Consider the following 21,601-nt stretch of genomic DNA (forward strand, 5'->3'; position numbering starts at 1 on the left):
GCTTGACTAGAGCCCCAAGTGGCGCTCCTTCAGTCAAGAATAAAATATTTGGTCGTTTTCGTAAATCTATTCGTGGTTTCGTTGCACCAGCGGAACTTCCAATGTTGCATGTGAGTTCAATTCAAAATCTCTCTCTTTGATGACATACACAGACATAGTGAGAGACACCTGTTCATCTTCCCTTGATTTGTGGATTTTTTCATCAAAATTTCTTTTTTCATCACTTGTTCCTCATTATTATGTTTTTTTCATTTAATGTTCCCTCAGTTCTTCAACACACGCGGCTTTGACTATTAAAACATTGAAGAAGATTAACAACGAAGCAACTTAACACGTCCTGAATATCAAGAGAGAGCATTTCTAAGAAATCGGCACTCCATAAGAGAAAATTTCTTTCCTAGAAGAAAATATATACTCTAAATAGTTCGTTTTGGAATTCGTTAAAAGATTATAAATCTTGAAAGTTAAAAGAACATATAGAGAAGAGAAAGGGAGCTTTGAGTTGAGGTTGAAGATTTTGTTGATATCAAGTACTCAAATGGCCAAATACCTTGGTAATACTTTTTTTCCCCTGTTACAATGCATGTAAAATGAATTTTATTAAGTTTAAGAAACATTCTAATTTTATTGTAGATTGAGGGCACGTAGCAGTACTCCATATCAATCTCAAGAGCGGAAGATGGATAATGGTGAAGGCTCTACATCTTCCAATGCCTTGACTTCCAGTTCTCGTTCAGATTTCTCCTTTGATTTAGCTACAGCTTATATAGAACAGGCTTTATCTCCTTTTACTAATGAGGCAATGCCATATTATTTGCTATTTTGGATTTTAACAGCTATATTCCTTAAATCATTCTCAAAGATGTTTTTTGTCTTGGAATTTTGATTTCAATATAACGAAAGATATACTCGCTGTTTACCTTTCAATTTTATTGAATAAGTAGTTCATACCATCATTTCATATTTGCAGGGCTCACCTACGCAAATCAGAACAAAACTAAGGGATATCATGGCTCCGGTTGCATCAGATTTTTCACAGATATATGATGGTATTTCACATGGTGCAACGATGCTTTCAAGTAAGGTAATTCTAAGGAATGTGAATAAGAAACATTTAAACTTCTTCATGAATGATTGATTGTGAGGTATTAAGTGTTTGAGTTGCAATAGTAGTGAGATGGTTAGGAAGGTGCTAATATTTTATTTCAATGAGCACTAGATGGATTTTGCAATTGTTAAATGTTGGTTCATTTTAAAGAATAGAAGTGTTAAGAATCATTATTTACAAAATGTTAAGTAAAATTTATTGACTTGAAAGTAATATCAAAATTATTATTGTGAAAACTGTTTTCTATTGTTAATGAATGGTTCATGAGACGTAGCATTTCTTTAAAATTTTGAAAAATATGATCTTAAATTTAGACGAAACTCCATATTAAACATGTTTAATTGAAATAGTACTAAGACATATGACCTCTAAGAAAGAAAGATTCATCAATGAACATTATTTAAATACAATAAATGCTAAAAAAGACAGAGTTCTACTAAACTGAATTTGTTTTAGAACTACTCAAACAAATTCATCTATCAATATTATCATAACCAAGTTCATATAATATTTTATTTTATTTGTTTTACAATTTTTATTTCAATCACTAATAAAACTATTACATCTCTTCAAATTTTATGATTCTTCGTTCCCGAATCTATAATTTAATAGATTTTTTTTTAATATGAATTAGGAATCCTCTAGATTTCTACCTGGTCAAGTACACAGAGTGGCGTTGGAATTATTGAATGGACTGGGGAATACACATTGGACCGCAGTGGCACTTTTAGCAATAGCTAAAGTGTTAGAAAGACTAGACAAGATGTCTACAAATAAGAGGGATTGCATTGACCTTCTCAAAAGCCTGCTGGACCTCACCAAGTTTATCAAAATGGTAAAAGATATAAAAACTGATTTTGCTGGCGATATTTTAGTAAAAATGAAAGAAGCTCTGCATTTGATATTGACTGGTTCAATTTTGTGTCACTCCTTTATCACAACCAGCAAATGGTCCAAGTATGTACCTAACCATTTGTTTCAATTTTGTTTTTAATGTGAAATTCAGAAAGCACAAAATCATCTATAGATTTTTTTTTTCAGCAAAAGCATTCATTTTCGCCATGACATATGTTTGACAAATTGGTACCAATGTTTATGAACGAAAAGGTTTGTGTTGACTAAGAGCATTGGCGAAGAACTTGTCTATCTACGCGGAAAAGTCGAGAGCATGAAAATGGATATTCTTCTTCGCATGAATTTCATATTGATGAGATCTCTTGTCTCGCAATCATCAAATCAACAAAATCTTACTGCACAGCCGCAAGATTGGAATGATTCAGGTAATAATTTGGAACTTATTTCAGTTAATTATATTACAAAATAATTTAAAACTTTAGGTGCCCCTTTTCATATATGTAAGACAGGAGAAAATTGAAGGCACTGGAAATTTCTTTGTACTTATTAGAATTTATATTTTAATCAATGTGCTATTAATTTTGCATTAGCAGGCGAAATGACTGATGTAATTGCAAGTACATTTCATACAAGAGCTTCAGACGCTATTTTACCTGCATTTGGTCAATGCCGTAATTTTACGTGGGAAAAGCGTCGCCAAGAAAGGCGAAGGCTAGTCCGGATGTTTGCTACATTAACCAGATTTTTAAAGAGTGGAGCAAAAGGCCTTGTAAAATTGCTCGCACGTGTTTTTAATCTATGCCGAACGTCTGTGCATACACATTCGTTCAGAGAAGACGTAATACCTATTTCGAGACCATGGATGGCGTTGGAGGACAATAATTATTTAAGAGTTAAGGATGGAAATAAGAGAAACTGATGTATTTCATTTAAATAAATAAAGATTATTTATAAAGTTTGAATCATTTTTTTGTTGTTCAAGCTTACTTAAATGGCATTTGAGAGGAGATATTTTGCTCAGGCTGGAGTAGTACTGGGATGGGTGACCTCCCGGGAAGTCCCGGTGCTTCACCCCTGTGAGCATCACCTAGATCCAATGAGTGCTAAGTGTTCCATTTATTCTCATGAGAGATGGATTCATGTTGAATCACTACTCATGAAACATGGGTCATCGAGTTTGACTCAAAATCACACAGTTAAATCCTGATATTCACATCACAATTTGACTAGCTGTGGAAATCATGTCCTACTTATCAGATATTTTCCTGATAAGATACGACTAATCTTGTATTACGAAACGCACTAATTAAAAATCACAAACAAATGGGAAAGACTAAGTTTAAACTGATGAAAATAGAATATGAGATTTGATTTATGGCTTATATTTTCACCGTATCAAACTTCATTTAAAATTATTTGCTGCTTTGGAAACAGATACCTTATCAAACTTCCATTAAAATTATTTGCTGCTTTGAAAACATATATCTTAAGAAATGTTTAAATATGTATATTTATGTTTAACATTTTGCAATGTTATAAAAGATTGGGGCTCTTGACTATTATGTGTCATTAAAATAACTAGCATTTGTATCAGGAGGTGTAAGGAATATACCAATAGTTGTTTGATATGAAAACATAAATGAAGCTTTACATGGTAAAAGAAGTGTATGAAAATGTGGGTCTAGAAACATGTATCATTATATAAAGTAGTTTTGTATATAGTAGCACTTATTTTAGATGAATCAAAGTTATAGTATTGTCATTTTGTGTTTTTCATAGGTCCTATTCAAAAAATGTATCATTCAAATAAATGAAAACACATAAAAATTGTAGGGGAATAGACCCAATATTCACTCATGCTAACTTCACAGACCTAGATCTCCTAAACCATAAGTCAAATTTTGTCAATTTTATTGGTGTACCTTCATAGGTGAGCGAAGAGATTAAATCTAAGGTTTCAACTTTTAGGTATTCATAGATGTCTTTGTAGGGATCATAGAGCACATAGTGGTAAAAAATATCATTTCAAAACAGTCATCTAATACCCGTTAGGTTCACGCACCAATAGTCAGTCAGTACTTGTGATTAAATTCATAGTAGTTGTTATGAAATGTCCCATTAGTGGTGCACAAATTGGTCAATCACCAACCAATAAAGCTAAGAAATGATCGACTATTAGTACATGTGGTCTCATTTTTTGGGAATATTTTTAAGAGCATTAATTAGGGCATATCGATGAAAAAACTATCATAGTTATGTTGGCATAAAGTTATTTGCCATTAGTGACAAACACTCATCTCACAGTTCTAACCGAGCATCAAGTAATACAGTTCAGACCGAGTGATGGCAACTCAGTTCAAACCGAGCACTGAAGAAACAGACCAAACCGAGCATCGAAAACATAGTGTTAACCGAGTGAAAAAGCACTTAGTGTCAACCGAGTAAAGATGCACTTAGTGTTAACCGAGTAAAGATGCACTTAGTGTCAACCGAGTGAAGATGCACTCAGTATTAACCAAGTGAGGAAGCACTTAGCGATGACCGAGTGAGGAAGCACTCAGTGATGACCGAGTGAAGAAAGACTCAGTGATAACCGAGCTCAGGAGGTCAACGAAGAAATTAGTTTCTACCGAGTGACACTATATCTACCGAGTCACCAATGGTCACTGAGTTCCAGGCAACGTTGTATGACTAGTATGAACCAAGCCCCTACCTCTACCGAGTGCATGATGATGCCGAGTGACATGGTGGATGCCGTGTATCAGAAGGTCATCAAGTCTGTCTGAAGAACCCGAGTTTATTTTACTATTTGGCCGACTCAGTTATATTTTGTTTACTTGTGTTTGGCCGACCTTGCATGAATAATTATTGGAATGGTATATATATGTAATGTATTATATCATTCAAAATATAGACACAAGGAAGATATACAAGATATAGAATATTGCACAAAAGAGGGACATAAGATATGATATGTGAATTCATCAGCAGTAAAGAATACTCAGCAAGGTCTACCAGGAGCAAAAATGATTTCATCAATCACAGAAGGTGATCTACAATAAAGATTCCAATCAAGTTGTAAGTTGATCTGTTTGTTCATCCTAACAGGTGAATCATTCTTGTAAATCCTTTAATAGGGTAGACTTAACTATCTTTATTCAAATCTCCTAACAGAGTGCATACTTGTAAAGTATGTTTGTAAATCCTCTAACAAGGTGGATCTAGCAATCCTCTGTGCTCCTAACAGGGTAGATCACCAGAAGTGATCATTGTAAGCCTTAAACGGCCAACTTCATACTGCAGTAACAAAGCTTTGTGGGTATCATCCCCACCCCAGTTTTACTTTCTATTTTGGAAGGTTTCTGGATCACCAAATCTCTGTGCATATATGGTTTAAATGTTTAATAGTTCTTTTATGCAATAGGCTAGATGAGTGAATGTTGTATATGGTTATTTTGAATTGACTTAAAAGTTTTATTGTTACTGATTCACCCCTCCCCTTTCAGTAACCTATTATATCTTGAATATTTCTAACAATTGGTATCAGAGCTTTTTTTGGTTTGTAGGACAAAGTTTGATAGCTTGAGCAAAGATCTAAGTTATGGAGATATTCAGACTGGAGAAATTTATTGAAAATGAAAAGTTAGATCTAGAAATGGCCATGGTTCAACTCAAAGAACCAAAGGAGCATCTTTCTCAATCCCTAAAAAGAAGAAAGGAACTTGCAAGACAAATGAATGACCATCACTATGTTGAAGAAAAGATTGAAGATTTGTTACCATCAAGTAGTTCAGAAGAAGCTGACAAGGCAATCAAAGAACTTCTAGAAAAGAATGGATCTCTTTAAGAAGAGGTAAGAAAGCTTAAAAGAGAGCAAGAAATACAGTCAATTAGGCTATGTGAAGTTTTGGAACAAAGAAATGAAGCACAAGAAGAATTGGAAGATAAAAGTCATAAAATTCATAATCAATCCCATCAGCATGAAGACCTTATAGACCAACTCTCTAATGCCAATGAAGAAATCAGGATTCTCAGAGTACAAAATGAAAGTCTATAGAATGATTTAAGAAGTGAGAGACAAATCAATGAAAGCTTGGAAAATGATCTAATCTCAGAAAGACAAGTCAATGAAAGAATGATGAAATCTCAAGCAGATGTGAATCAATTAAATCAACAAAATAAGGAAAATCTTTATAGACATAAAGGTAAAGCTGGTCTTGGATACAAGGAAGAAGGTGAATCCTCCAAACAAGGTGAACAAAGGAATCAAAAACCCACTTGTAATCACTGTGGCAAGTTAGGTCATACATCAAACAAATGTTGGAGCAATGGAAAAACAAAATTCAATGGTAAATTCTTCAATTGCAATCAGCATGGTCACAAAGCAAATCAGTGCAAAGAAAAACCAAAATTTGAAGGCAACTGTCACAAATGCAAAAAACATGGTCACAAGGCATTCCAATGCAGATCCAAATCATTCAATCTAGTTGAACAACTTGTCAAAGCCATATTTGGATGGGACTACAACACCTGGTGCAGATGTCACTATTGTGGAGAATATGGACATACTGGCATAAATTGTGCAAGACATCACCTAAGGAAGAAGGACACTACTGTAAGGTGCTATACATGTACATAACTTGGTCATATAGCTAGAAATTACATGAATATAGAAAGAATTGAAGATGAGAAGAAAATTAAAGTAGACAACATTCGGAAGCAAATGAAGCAACAATGGATTCCAAAATCTACCAAACAAGATAAGTCAAGCAATGGCAATATCACTCAAGAAATGAGTGACGCCACCATCTCCGATTAATATTCATAAAAGAAAGTATGGAACTGCATCCTCCAAGAATTATCCTAAACAGTTCCACAAGAAGAAAGATGATCAGAACAATATTCAGATACACTTTGATCCTAGACTTAACCGAGTTTAGTTGGGTGCAATAAAGTTTCATTTACCAAGTTATATCAACCGAGCAAGGTCGGTTCGTGACCTTACCGAGTTAGGTTGGCACATCAATGTTTTCTTTTGATCACCGAGTTGATAGTATCTACCGAGCAAGTGGATGACAACCTGTCATTTCATCTACCATCGTACCAAACATTTATGATGAATGTTTCGTCAAAAAGGGCAAAATTTGATCTCATTCTTCACTACGAACTTTGAGCTAAGTTATCTTCTGCAATTCCAGAGCAAGCTTAAAGCAATTTTGAGCAAATTTTAAAAGGGCAAAGAATCTATTCAAAATTTCTCTTCACTTACCGAGCAACAATGGCATCCGGAAGTAGCAACTCCAAGGCAAAGAGAGGCTCAAAAATGCTAGTTAAAGGTGTGGAATGGAAGGCGCCGAACTTCAAATTGGCACCAGTAATTGTAGAATCACTTGACCCTAACGGTGCTCAGTCTCAAATTCCTCCAAAGGTACTCCTTATAAATGACATTCACTCTCATTTCAAATGTTCCATTCAAGAACTTGGAAACCTAGAAATTGATAATGCCCTAGGAGAAATGAGCGTAGATGGAAATTTGAAACTCGAGCACAAGCATCTTGAAACAAAATGGTTAACCCACATTTCACATTTGCCAAGGAATTTTCAAGTTAAATGGGTTAGGTATGTACTCAGTCGGGTTCACAACGGGCAATTGTGGTTAGAACAACTAGTGCTTATCACAAAGAAAATGATTAACAAGATTACTGGCCTTCCCATGTTGAACAAAGCTAAGTCTACCAAAACCCTAGGTCGGGAAGAATTGCAAAGGCTAACCCAAGTAGAATGGGATGGTAGAGGACTTAAGCTCAGTACAGTAGCTGACGCTGAATTAAGATTTGGTATTCACGTCATTGCTCATAAAATTTACAGTTCGAGCCGTCCAAACAGTGTACCTTGTGAAGCAGTAGATTTAGCATATAAGGTAGTAAAGAAGAATGTTGAGTTTGATCTGTCTGAATTGCTTTTGTGTCAATTCAATAAAAATATAGAAAGAATAAGGACTTCAAAGAAAAACTCCTACAAATTCGGTTCACTTTTGATCTGTTTATTTTTCTATGTTCAAAAGTCTTTTCCATCAAAAGGATCAGTAGTATGGAGAAAAGATATTCCCGTTCTTTATCAAATAAATGAGTTCATTACAGAGTTAGGTGAAAATTTTGGCAGTGTTTTGGATAATTACTTTGAAGATTTTAAGGAAAGAATGAACAATAGGTTCCGGGTTCCACCTAAACTGGTTGAGGAATACAAAGAAGATGTATGCTTTATGGTAGATTGTGACAAAGTATACATACAGGCAGTCAGGCCCCGAATTGCATGGGTGAAACCTCTTCCTTATGAGGTCAATATTGATGAAACCAGAGATATCATAGAAGCACTGGTGAATGAACCAGTAGACCCAAAGAAACCAGTCTTTGGAACTTATGATGAAGCTAAGGCCAGAATTGAGCTTCAAATCAAAATCCCTTAGGTCATTAGCAAAGGAAAGAGGAAGATTGCAAAGCTAAAAATAGAACTTGGTCCTCTAATGATTACTGAAAGACAAAGAGAAGATGATGAAGAAGAAGAGGAAACCAAGTCAGAAAAAGCAAAGGAGCCTTAACGGAAGAAAGGTAAGGTGATTATCACCAAACCTAAAAGGCAAGCTACTACAGTACTAATCCTCTGCTGTTTAGCCACGGGCCAAAGAGACTAACACTGTACTATTTTCTAAAAGCTGTAGTGACCTTTTCAGTGTCTGGCTCTTTGTCAGAACTCAGTGTCTGTCTCATCGTCAGAACTTGGCCCACTCGACATATCTCTGGCAAAATTTTGAGCATTCGGCACAAATGCGTGACTCGAGTCTAAACACTCACTACAAAGCATAGTTTTGTGACTCGGGCAAAAATCTGAATAGGATTCAATTCCTTGGAGTGGAATCCGAATATCTTCTTCTGATAAAAACATTGCTAATACTCGGGAAGCTAATGGACGTCTTTCAGGTTCTTTTTGAGTGCACCAAAGAGCTATTTTAACTGCTCGTAGTCTGCTACTTGAATTTAAACTATCAGTGATGAGCAATCGAGGGTCTATTAACTCATGAAGCCGGTCCTCTTTATATAACCCCCATGCCTGCATTCATACACCAAACCATAAAATAAATCATTATAATAGTCCGATGAACCCTCGACAAAATACTGTTGTACTGAAAATGTATGCAAACATAAATTTAAAATGCTGAGAGTGTACTGTCAACGTAAATTAATTCCAAAGCAAAGCATGGTCAGCACCGACCAGATGCTTCCAGAAGGCATGTGCGGCCATCCCTCCAACTGCCAACTAATCTCATTAAAAACATTACCAAACTCTTCTCTAGAATACTCTGTACATTTAGCTATAAATAGATTGGCTGGGCCTGGAGTTTAGCAGCGCTCATTTTTTGAGTCTTTTGCTATGTTAAATTCTCTCTGTTTTTGTTCATGGTATCAGAGCCATGATTAATGATTGGTGAATGTTTTGTTTTTCTGTGTGAACTGAAGGAGATTGCTGTTACAATCTACAAGCTGCTATTGGAGTTGAAGTGTTTCTTTGAACTGTTGGCATTGGCATTGTCTGAGAGAAGAAAGATAATGTGCTGAAGAAAGCAGATCTGTTGCAGCCATTCCTGGAGGAGCAGAAATTATTGTTGGTCAAAGAGTACATTTGAATTTCTAAGAGGTACGTATTGAAAGATAAAAGAGAATAGTGTTGTGTGGGGCTGTAATGCTTATTGTTTTAATATAGAGCTTTCTCTATTATATTGTGCCACTGAAATAAGCAATGAACTATCGAATGTTTCTTTAAATCTGAAGTTGTTAATGACCATTTGGTTATTTCAAAGAAACTGAGTAAGTTTGTTGATGAAGAGTTATTTGAAATATTGAAGGATTAAGTTGCTATGTGGGACAAAATTGGGTGCCATTTATATTATTATGGTTATCTATCTTACTGTGATTTTTCAAGTACAATTGAAGTGTTGAATGCTCTTGTGATTTAGAAGATGCACTAATCCTTTGTTTGTTTAGATATGTTTGTATGATTGAGAAGTGAGCGTATCTTTTGGAAGATACAAATTATGTATGCTTCAAGGTGTGTGGATGTATGTGATTAAGAAGTGTTATTAAAGATTTATCGTGAAGAGATTGATAAGAATAGAAAGTGGGTAACTTTGTGTGGAAAAGACAAATTTGATAAAGATTTTTATTTAAAAGTCCTTGTTTGATTAGTTCATAAGAAGGTCAATATCAAGGGTGGTCTTTTGGTATTTGATTGAAATCTAACTATGGCTGGTGAGATGTCTAATCTTGTGGTTAGTGAAAAATTGGATGGTTCAAATTATGCTAATTGGAAATGTGAGATGGAGTTAATTTTACAAATGAAAGATTTATGGGAACTAGTCATAGAAGAAGAACCTGAGGATCAAGATAAACTTAATAAATGGAATAAAAAAGATATGAATGCACGTGCTACACTTTTGTGGCAAATTAGTCCAGGGATTAGGCCTCATGTTCAAGGTTTAAAAACAACAAAGGCAATATGGGAAACTTTACAAACAATGTATGAAAGAACAAGTAAGTTAAAAGCAATGGATATTAAGAGGCAATTAACTCATTTGAAAATGAAAGAAGGAGATAGCATGAATGATCATATTGCTAGATTGAAAAACTTAAGAAATCAGCTTGCAATGATGAAGGTTGAGTACAAAGATGATGAAATCATAGAATTTTTAATTGAAAGTCTTCCAGAGGAGTATAATAATTTCATTCGCACTTTAGAATTAACTGAAAAATTTGAAAATATAAAATTGCAAGAAGTCTATGGTGCTTTGTTAAATGAAGAAGAAAGGCTTCACAAGTTTACAAGTGAGTCTAGCAAGAGTCAAGCATTTGTAGCTAGAGGGAAATACAAGTATTATAATCAAGAAAGAACATATCAAAATCAAAGACCTAATCAAGGGAATCAATATAGAAATAATCAAAGACAATGGTCTCAACAAAGAGATAATCAAAATAGGAAAAATTATCAAAGGCCACAAAATGAAGGGAGAAATTACAATAATAATCTCAAAGGAGCAAATACTATCAAATGTTTCAAGTGTGGAAAAGAAGGGCATAAAAGTGATCAATGTTTTAAGAAATGGCAAAAGAGATTTAATCAAAGAAGGCAATCAAATTTTGTTCAAGAAGAGGGTGATCATCATATAATGATAGCTTCTTTGGCTGCTCAAGGTGATTCAAGTAATGCATGGTATATTGATTCAGGAGCTAGCCAACATCTAACTCACAACAAAAATAGTTTTAGCTCTTTAGAAGCAACAAGAGGTGCAAAAATATTTCTTGGTGATGATAGTTCACATGACATAGAAGGAATAGGTACAATTTCAATGAAAGGTAATGATGGTAAAAATTTAGAGATAACTAATGTGAATTTTGTACCTAGATTGGCTAAAAATCTTCTATCAGTGAGTCAAATAACTCAACATGGATATAAGGTGGAGTTTTATTCAGATAAGTGTTTAATCAAGAATATTAATGATGGATACAAAATAGTTGCTAGAGGAGTTGAGAATGATGGACTATATAAATTTCAAGCTAGTGTTGCTAAGAAGGCTTATATCACTACAAGATCATCCTTAAGTGAGTTATGGCATCAAAGGTATGGTCATTTAAATTATCAAAGTTTGGCTATGCTTTCAAAGATGAATATGGTTGATGGATTGCCCTGGATAAAATTAAATACAAATGTGTGTGAAGGATGCATGGTAGGTAAACAACATAGAGACACTTTTGAGAGGTCTACATGGAGAGCAAAGAGAAGTCTAGAACTTATCCATAGTGATTTGTGCGGTCCTATGAATCCAACATCAAAGGGAGGAGCTAGGTATATCTTGACATTTATTGATGATTTTTCAAGGAAAATTTGGGTTTATTTCTTGAAACAAAAGGATGAAGTGTTTAACAAATTTGAAATATTTAAAGCTCTTGTGGAAAATGAAAGTGGAAATAAGATCAAGAGAATTAGAACTGACAATGGTGGAGAATATGTAAACAATAGGTTCAAATCATTTTGTGATCATCATGGGATCAAAAGAGAGATGACTAATAGATATACTCCTCAACAAAATGGTATTGCTGAAAGGAAGAATAGGACTTTAGTGGAAATGGCACATTGTATGCTACAATCTAAGAATCTTCCTTTGTTTTTATGGGCTGAAGCTATTAATACTGCATCTCATGTTTTGAATAGATCTCCCACAAATGTTTTGCAAAACATTACTCCTGAAGAAGCTTGGAGTGGAAGAAAACCTAATGTTAAGTATTTTAGAGTGTTTGGATGTGAAGCGTATGCCCATGTGCCAGATGAGATTAGAGAAAAGAAATTTGATAAGAAAAGCATTAAGTGCATCTTTGTGGGGTATGATGACCAAAGGAAAGGATATAGGTTATATGATCCTAGTGTGGAAGATGTGTTTACAAGTAGGGATGTCAAGTTTAATGAAGGGTTTGACGATATGCCAATATCCACTCCTATTCCACATATGGCCATTGAGAATCATGAAGATCCTAATGATTTTGAAACTGGTGAAAGTTCTAAGGAACCCTTTGACATGGATGAAAAATCTAGTCCTTCTCCAAAGACCAAGAGTATTCAAGAAATTTATGAAAGGACTCATCAAATTAATTATGCTTTGATGACCACCATAATGAAGAATAATGATCCTCAAACATATGAAGAGGCCAAAGGAAAACATGAATAGGAAGAAGCTATGAAAAATGAGTATGATTCATTGATAAAAAACAACACTTGGGAATTGGTAGAGTTGCCAAAAGGTAAGAATATGGTTAACAATAAGTGGGTATATAAGACCAAGTTCAAGTCAGATGGGAGTATTGAAAAACATAAGGCAAGACTAGTAGCCAAAGGGTATTTACAAAAAGAAGGGATTGATTACACTGAAACTTTTGCCCCAGTAGCAAAGATTAGTACTGTCAGAGTTATTATAGCATTAGCAGCTCATTTTAAGTGGCCTCTACACCAAATGGATGTTAAAAATGCATTTTTGAATGGTGAAATTGATGAAGAGATTTATATGACTCAGCCACAAGGATTTGAAATACAAGGGAAAGAACATTTGGTTTGCAAATTAAGGAAGTCTTTATATGGTCTCAAACAGGCTCCAAGGGCTTGGTATGCTAAAATTGATGAATATTTTCAAATTCAAGGCTTCCATAATAGTCCACATGATCCAAATTTGTATGTGAAAGAATTTGCTAGTGGTGATATCATAATCATTGTGCTTTATGTTGATGATCTTATTATCACAGGACATAGCATGGATAAAATTAGTAACATAAAGTTAAGCTTGCAAAATACATTTGAGATGACAGATCTTGGTTTTCTACACTATTTTCTTGGTATACAAGTATGGCAAAAAGATGATGGATTTTATCTTTCTCAAACTAAGTATGCCCTAGACATATTGAAGAGGTTTCAAATGACAGATTGTAAAAGTGTATCTACTCCAATTGCTCTGGGGTTGAAATTAAGCAAGGACATGGAAGGTGAAGATGTTGATCCTACCTTATATAGGCAATTGGTTGGTAGTCTTGTATATTTAACACACACTCGTCCTGATATTTCTTTTGCAGTTAGTGTGGTTTCTAGATTTTTGAGCTCACCTAAAGTCCCACATTGGATAGCTGCTAAAAGAATACTAAGATATGTGAAAGGGACTTTAACGATGGGCATCTATTATTCATTTCATGGAGATATTTCCCTTGTTGGTTATTCAGATTTTGATTGGGCAGGATGCATGGATGATCGTAAGTCCACTACAGGTTATGTTGTCTATCTTGGTGCAGGTCCCGTTTCTTGGTGTAGTAAAAAGCAATCTACCATAGCTCTATCCACTACAGAAGCTGAATATACTGCGGCAAACGAAGCAGCAAAAGAAATCACTTGGCTACGAGCTATCTTATCAGTACTTAGGCAACATCATGCAGGGCCTTCTCTACTTCATTGTGACAATCAAAGTGCCATATCATTGTCTAAGAATCCCGTGTTCCATGCTCGCACCAAACATATTGAAGTTTATCATCATTATATCAGGCATCTCCTCCAACAACAGGTGATTCATCTTCAATATTGCAAGACAGAGGACCAGATTGCTGACTTATTCACCAAGGCTTTAAGTGAAGCCAAGTTTGTATCTCTTCGACATCTTTTGGGCTTAAGAGCAGTGACATAATTGTCTCATGGTTGTCATTCAGGGGGGATTCTTATGAATTCCAACCACTGTATTTAGGAAATAACAGATTGTAAATGGGTACCTAACAAGGCCTTAGGCTAGGACCCATCATATGTAGATTATGGGGGGATATTTAGATATTAAATATTTAGTATAGCTATTGTAATTAATTTAGGGGGGATGTCAACGTAAATTAATTCCAAAGCAAAGCATGGTCAGCACCGACCAGATGCTTCCAGAAGGCATGTGCGGCCATCCCTCCAACTGCCAACTAATCTCATTAAAAAGATTACCAAACTCTTCTCTAGAATACTCTGTACATTCAGCTATAAATAGACTGGCTGGGCCTGGAGTTTAGCAGCGCTCATTTCCTGAGTCTTTTGCTGTGTTAAATTCTCTCTGTTTTTGTTCATGTACCAGCGCATTTTTGAGTTCGACAACTCCTTTGCCTGAAACGACATTTAAGAGCGTCAATCCAAAGCTGTAAATGTCTGATTTCGCATTCGGGCAGCCTGTGAAATCATACTCAGGATCTAGGTAACCGCTGTAGAGCCAAACAAGGAAAGGAAAATGCATTAGTCAGACAACTTTACTCGTCCCCAAAATTTGCTAGTGCATAAAGTAATCATTTTCGTTCCTACGAAGACTGAAAGGACCAGGTGATTTTACATTGTTCCAGGAGGACCCGATGTAACGTAGCCAGGATGTTTATTTAAATCCTTTAGAAACAAGTTGCAATCTGCAGAAATCTCCTTGTTGGCGTATTGGGCGTCATCGGGTTGCATTATTCGAGCTAGGCCCAAATCACAAATCTTGGCTTTCCAATTCTCATCCAGAAGAATGTTATTGGGTTTAATGCCTCTGTGTACTATACTGACGTGTGCACTTTCGTGAAGATATGCAAGTCCCCTTATTATGTCCAATATAATCCTCTGTCTTATCGACCAGTCAAGAAAAATCTCATTTTCATCTGCATATAATCACTAGACCTATTAAATTATTCGAGATAAACCTAAGTCTCTTATTGACCAGTCAAGAAACATCTCATTTTTTTCCTGCATATATCACTAGACCTACTAAAATATTCGAGATAAACAGTCCAACAACATTGAAACAGACAAGGCAAATGAACTGCAGTGGGTACTCACCAAAAATGGCGGTTGACAGGTTTCGTGGGAAATAATCATAGACTAACATCATGTCTTCGTGGCAATATCCTACGAGCCCCACAATATTTCGATGGCGTACCTTTGTTAGAATCTGCAGGTCGCTCATCCACTCTGTTTCGCCTTGACGAGCTTCTATTCTCAGGATCTTTACTGCTACTTCTCTTCCATCGGACAGAATTCCCTTTAAAAGATAACATAAATATGTATTTACAAATTATTAACTAATTAGAATTGTTTCAAGACTATATTTTGCAGTTCGATTTGAAAAGAAACTTACGTGGTAAACAGTCCCAAAAGCTCCGCTCCCTATTTTACGAGTAAAATTGGCAGTTGCCTTCACCAATTCATCGCGTTTGAAATTAATTAGAGATTTGTACTTCTGGATCTCCTGAATCTCCTTGATGTTCCGGATGTCCTCCATGAACAATTCTGGTTTTTGAGACTGCCTTTTAAATATATTCGGAATTTTTTTTCTAAGATATTTTCCAAGCCCGAGAGAGCTACGTGGTGGCATTTCCAGTTGTTCGAACTCATTTACCCCATTATTTTTATCCTGTGCCTGAGAAGAATTAGTGTCTGACCCTGATCCTTCGAGCTCTTTTTCACAACTCTCCTCATTATCACCTGAATACATTAATTGAAAACTTCTGAGTGACAAAATTGAATCGAATTGAGAAAGGAATCAAGGATGGGAATCGAATTAGTATCTTACTCTCTGTATCTTTAGATTGATCAGAGGGGTCTCGTTCTGTTGCACCAAGGCAAATATTCTCCTCATGCACTCCTAGTTCTGCCAAATCAACAACTCTATTATATGTATGATCAACATTCAATTTATATTATCTTTCTATGAGTGTGGGAAGATGTAAATTTTCAAGAAGATCAGAACCTGCAACATTATTTTGCTCGTGATAGAAGGTAAATGTGTTCACGGTCAAAACTTGCATTTGAAGCATCAGATCTGCTTTCATAGAGTCAACTTTGCCCCGAACATAGACAAGATCATCGCGGATCTTCTTTGTTAACACGAACCTTTAGTGTTACCCAACAAGTGTCATTAAAATGTATAAATATTTCTGAAATAACAGGAAACTACAATTAAGTCAACGCATCAGAGCTATGCTCTGTTACTTCTGGAATCTGAACAGGAAAGTTTCTCAAAAGAATATAAGTAAAAGAACTGCTTACTTGGACAATTTATTCGATGTGATGAATGAACAACACAAAATTGCACCAGAAACTATCAATTTAACCGCTTCCCTCATTTCTTCTAAAATCTCTTTGTGCAAATCAGCACTAATATCTTTCATCTGTTTCAAGTATTTACCCAGCTTAAGCATAGCAATAAGAAGGTCGATGCATTCTCTGTCATTTGCAGAGATGTTGTCGAATCTTTCTAAAACATTAGCTATTGCCAAAAGCCCCACTGCAACCCAATGTGCGTTCCCCAATCCTTTCAATACATCTACCGCCATTGAATGTGCCTCGGTAGAAAGTTGAGACTTTGAGAATTTCTACATCAAACAGCGGAAAAATAAAAGCAGTTAACATTGGAAGGAAGTATTTGTACACTGTTCTTGATTCTAAACAAACAAAATATTTCAAGATCCAGATTACCTGATCCGTGAACATTTTCGCGCCCTCTGAAATACCATCAAAGAATTTAGAAAAATCTGCGGCAACTGGCTGCACTAGATCCGTTAACTCTGTTCTACTGTCAATTACTTTGGAGCCCAAGCCCTGTAGGTATCCTTATAAATTTTAATTCCATTACAAATAATGGCAGAAAGTAAAAGCAGAGAATTGATGAAAATGCGCCGTACCTGGTTATTGAGAGCAGACAAAACATTGTCGATGCAACGGATGAGGAGATTGAGGGACGCGCTAGAGAGGCCAGTCGTAGAAGAACGCTTGCGCGTAACAGCAGTTACAGCACATGGAATTTGGTTATCCGGAGCGGTACTCGTTGAGGAGTTAGTCATTTTGTTGCTATAAAAGGGTTCCCTCAATCCTAGAGTAAAAAAGACATAAAAAATCAGTGATATTGCATAACATACTACGATAATGGATATAACATCTTACAGATCTGGACATATCTGTACCGCTTACCTTTTTCAACAACCCACTGAATTTTGAGAGATGTGGGAATTCGTGCTTCTTCAAAAGCCCAATCTTGCATTTCTAACCGCTTGCTCTTCATAAAGCCAGCAACTTCGCCACATCATTGAAAGACGCGTATAATAGCGACTTCTGCATCTTCGCAGAGCTTTCCATAAGAAAGATCACAGCAATTCCACACGGATTATGTCGCATTGAATTTTTATCAGGTAAATATATTTTTCTACTTTTTGAATAAAAAATTAAAGAACCGATAGATAGATTGATAAAATTTTAACGTACTCTGTGGATTTTTTGTGTGTTTTCTTATGGAAAGTTCCGCGAGGATGCAGAACTCACTATGCTACGCGTATTCTCTGATGCTACGAAGAAGATGGTTTTACGAAGAATCGCCATCTATTAATGCGAGAGCGGAGTTTTGATCAAGACGCGGCAATTCGCGTGACTCAAAATTTCGCTTCCCGGCCTGCACAAATTTTGCATTAAGACATCTTTTCTCTAAGATGACAATTTGTTAGATTCCTATTTTTCTTCTTCTTTTATGTTGCCGGCCTGATTGAGGGATAGCTCGCTAATCGCATCAAGATGAGTCGCACACATACTCCGACCACGACTGGCCTTTCCAGCTTGTCCCTCGATCTGCTTATACGCTACATCGATAACGTTTTGAAGGCTATCGTTAACCAGGGGCAGGTGCACAAAATTAGTTTCCTTTTTCTGCTTTTATTGTCTTCCATTTCGTTTGTAATGGATTTAAAATTTGTACGGACTGCATATAGGGCTCGGGCCGCAAAATAATCGAGAGTGGAACAGAGCGAAGGGATTTAGTGCAACCTGTTGCTTCAGATTTTTCTAAATTGTTTAATGGCATTTCAGAGGCCGCGAAAATGTTCTCGGATCAGGTAATTCTGGTCTTGATGAATTTGTTTGTAGTTTAGAAGCAGGAACAACGTACAGTCATTTCTTTCTGATGTTCCAAATGACATTTATTTTTCGCCCTTTGATGTAGAAATTCTTGAAATCCCAGCTTTCTACTGAGGCACATTCAGTGGCGGTAGATGTACTGAAAGGATTGGGGAATACACATTGGGTTGCAGTGGGGCTTTTGGCGATAGCCAATGTTTTGGAAAGATTCGACAACATTTCTGCAAATGACAGAGAATGCACAGACCTTCTTATTGCTATGCTTAAACTGGGTAAATACTTGAAACAGATGAAAGGTATCAGTGCTGATTTGCACAAAGAGATTTTAGAATGTATGAGCGAAGCTGCTAAATTAATAGTTTCTGGTGCAATTTTGTGTTGTTCCTTTATCACATCGAATAAATTATCCAAGTAAGTAGTTCGTTTCGATACATTCTTCGATAAACTTTCCCGCTTAGAAGTTACAGACAGAGCATAGCTTTGTTTCATTAACTTGGTTGATTGAGATTCTTTAATATACACTACATAAAAAGAAAAGAAATTTTTTTATGCTTTAGTGACATTTGTCCGTAACTCCGAAGGTTTCTGTTGACCAAGAAGATCCGCGATGAACTTGTCTATGTTCGGGGGAAAGTAGATTCTATGAAATCCGATCTTATGCTTCAGATGCAATATTTAACCTTAACGACACTTACCATCTCTAACCGGCCACATAATGTTACAGGTTTCGGTTTTCTTCCAATTTTTAATCTTCCCACATTTTGTTAACATTTACAATTAGTTGAATATTGATTACCAATACAAGTGAGGCGTTGATTTGGCATAACTAGGTCGGAACAAGGAGAACAATTGTCTTGCAATAATAGATCAAGACCCCTCCGAGCAATCCAAAGATACGGATGGTAAGACACTAATAGTAATTCGATTACTAAACTTTGTCGCGTCGATTCAATTTTATGACTCAGAAGTTTTGAATTTATGTAATCAGGTGAGATTGAGGAGTGCTATGAAACAGAGGTCGAAGGATCAGGGTCTGACTCTGTTTCGTCTGAGGGAGTAGAAGATAGTTATAATGGGGTAAATGAGCCCAAACAAGTCAAAACGCCCCAACGTAGCACTCTTGGGGTGGGTAGACTTCTGAAAAAGCGGATTCCAACATTATTTGGATTCCAAAACCCTTCAATCGAGTTCCAACGCGACGAAATGAAGAGGGGAACAAAAGGGTTCATAAAAGATTCCGTCAATATGGAATCAGTAATTCTGGTGAAGCAGATCCGAAAATTTCCAGTCGAGTTTAAACGCGACGAATTATGGAGGGCGACAAAATGTTTTGCAAAACCGTTAGGGAGTGGTAGTTTTGGGAATGTGTATTACGTAAGTATCTTCTGAAATCAAACTGTTGAATATTGTCTACAAGTAACTGTGATTAGTAATTAATATGTAAATACGATTTCTTCTCCTCTTTTACAGGGAATCCTGTCTGATGGAAAACGAGTGGCAGTAAAGATGATGAGCAAAAACAGCCAACTAGGAAAACCAGCGTGGATGCGCGAGTTGAGGACTCTACCAAAGCTACATCATCGAAACATCGCTGAGCTCGTGGGATACTGCTTTGAAGGCAATATGTTAGTCTACGACTATTTCCCACGAGACTTGAGTAACACCATTTGGCGTAAGTACCAAAGTGCCGTTCCTTTACTTTGTCTAATTTTAAGCCCTCATTGGATGGCTTCCCTCCGATATATAAATAATTTAATCATCATATGCAGGGTCAAATGAGATGACTATTGACTGGCCAACAAGACTCAAGATTATAATGGACATAACAAGGGCACTCGCGTATCTTCATGAGGGTGCAGATGTGTGTATAGTGCACAGAGAGATTAAACCAGGTAACGTTCTTCTGGACGAGAATTTCACCGCCAAGATTTGTGATTTTGGTCTTGCTCGAATAATGCAATCGGATCACATTCAACATTCCAACATGGTGGTTTCGACGAACGGTTTGTCGTTTCTGAAGGACGCAACTGATTTTTCTAGCCATGAAGAAACTCGAGTTCTTGGAACATTGTAAAATCGCCTTACCCTTCAACCCTTTATAATTACGAAAATGATTAGTCTACGCAGTATGACAATTTTAGTGGAAGAGTAATGTTTTAATTTTGGGCAGCTGACTAATGTATTTTTTTACCCCGTTTGGCCCTACAGAGGTTACGCTGATCCTGAGTATATTGCACGTGGTCTGTTAAGTACGAAATCAGACATTTACAGCTTTGGAATCACGGTGTTAGAAATCGTCTCTGGCAAACGCAGTATTGATGTCACAGATGACCTGATGCTCGGGGAGCACGTAAGAATTAAACTGGCATATATCGTTACCACAACATTTGTTTGTAGAGGGTTTGGCAAACTAATATAATGATTTAATTTATGGTTTGGTCATGTGTGAACGCAGGTGTGGAAGTTACATGGGGAGGATCGACTTCATGAGCTAATCGACCCTCGATTACTGAAGACTGATGGTTTAATTGTTTCATGCAGCATAATAAGAACAGTTAAAATAGGTCTCTTGTGTACTCTATAAACGAATTTGAAAAACGCCCATCAGCGTCACGAGCATTAGCAATGCTTTTATCAGAAGAAGATATTGCTGTTCCCACCCAAACATGGAGTCACACAACTCTGAGGAGTTCTGACTTTTTAGAATCAAGTGATGGGGGAGACGACAGTTACAAAAGAGGTGAGAGTTTCGAATCAACTGATCGGAGGGGTGAGAGTTTTCACACACATATGCTGAGCGGGGACAGTTGTGAATATTGAAGAGGCAGACGCACAAAAGATTACTTTGTTTCATTTCATGAAATTTCGTTTGTAATTATTGGTCTACAAAAGGAGAACGAAAAATAAAGGAAACTAAGTCTTGTTTGATTTGGAAATTTTTGTGTTTTTTTGGCAGTTCTGTAGGTTAATTCTGCACTCAACAACTTTCCACTACTGAACATGTACGACCACGCACCACGCGTCTTCCATAGGAAAAGTGCATTTATATTCTGCACTTACAATCAAATGAAGGGTAGTGGCTAATAAACTAAAACGTCCAAGATGTAATGGCCGCTTGCCAAAAAATGAAGTGCCTCATTGGTTTTAAATTTCTTCTTGGGTGTA

General features: G+C 36.2%; 3 protein-coding genes and 1 pseudogene across 8 annotated transcripts; 3 read left to right on the forward strand and 1 right to left on the reverse strand.

Annotated features, from left to right (window-relative positions):
• The first annotated feature begins 232 nt into the window (after positions 1-232).
• On the forward strand, positions 233-2,928 carry LOC149546510 (uncharacterized). 6 transcript variants are annotated; one of them, XM_089794604.1, is made up of 6 exons: positions 233-554; positions 634-689; positions 971-1,079; positions 1,743-2,065; positions 2,216-2,388; positions 2,557-2,928. In XM_089794604.1, exons 3-6 carry the CDS (start codon positions 1,044-1,046, stop codon positions 2,880-2,882), a joined length of 858 nt encoding a protein of 285 aa, XP_089650730.1. In that variant the 5' UTR covers positions 233-554; positions 634-689; positions 971-1,043; the 3' UTR covers positions 2,883-2,928. The 6 variants fall into 6 exon arrangements, with proteins under 6 accessions (XP_089650730.1, XP_089650726.1, XP_089650725.1 ...); XM_089794600.1 differs by having other exon boundaries at positions 234-554; positions 652-799; positions 971-1,084; XM_089794599.1 differs by having other exon boundaries at positions 235-554; positions 634-799; positions 971-1,084.
• Positions 2,929-8,618: 5,690 nt separating this feature from the next.
• LOC149546511 (uncharacterized) lies at positions 8,619-17,594 on the reverse strand. The gene is made up of 11 exons (XM_089793987.1): positions 17,504-17,594; positions 17,218-17,405; positions 17,012-17,134; positions 16,583-16,908; positions 16,284-16,426; positions 16,107-16,184; positions 15,672-16,018; positions 15,374-15,575; positions 14,895-15,195; positions 14,643-14,769; positions 8,619-9,070 (listed from the first exon to the last, which is right to left on the reverse strand). Exons 1-11 carry the CDS (start codon positions 17,592-17,594, stop codon positions 8,708-8,710), a joined length of 2,289 nt encoding a protein of 762 aa, XP_089650113.1. The 3' UTR covers positions 8,619-8,707.
• Positions 17,595-17,787: 193 nt separating this feature from the next.
• LOC149546512 (uncharacterized) lies at positions 17,788-21,585 on the forward strand. The gene is made up of 10 exons (XM_089791232.1): positions 17,788-18,205; positions 18,292-18,414; positions 18,522-18,847; positions 19,018-19,160; positions 19,267-19,338; positions 19,425-19,810; positions 19,907-20,108; positions 20,206-20,506; positions 20,645-20,786; positions 20,892-21,585. The coding sequence occupies exons 1-10, from the start codon at positions 18,098-18,100 to the stop codon at positions 21,018-21,020; spliced, it is 1,932 nt and encodes a 643-aa protein (XP_089647358.1). The 5' UTR covers positions 17,788-18,097; the 3' UTR covers positions 21,021-21,585.
• The window catches only part of LOC149546513 (caffeoylshikimate esterase-like), a 97,025-nt pseudogene continuing 96,485 nt past the window's right edge, over positions 21,062-21,601 (forward strand).

The sequence above is a fragment of the Cupressus sempervirens genome, chromosome 7, assembly GCF_028749045.1.
Source record: "Cupressus sempervirens isolate cs-2001-9-10 chromosome 7, ASM2874904v1, whole genome shotgun sequence".
Lineage (NCBI taxonomy): Eukaryota > Viridiplantae > Streptophyta > Pinopsida > Cupressales > Cupressaceae > Cupressus > Cupressus sempervirens.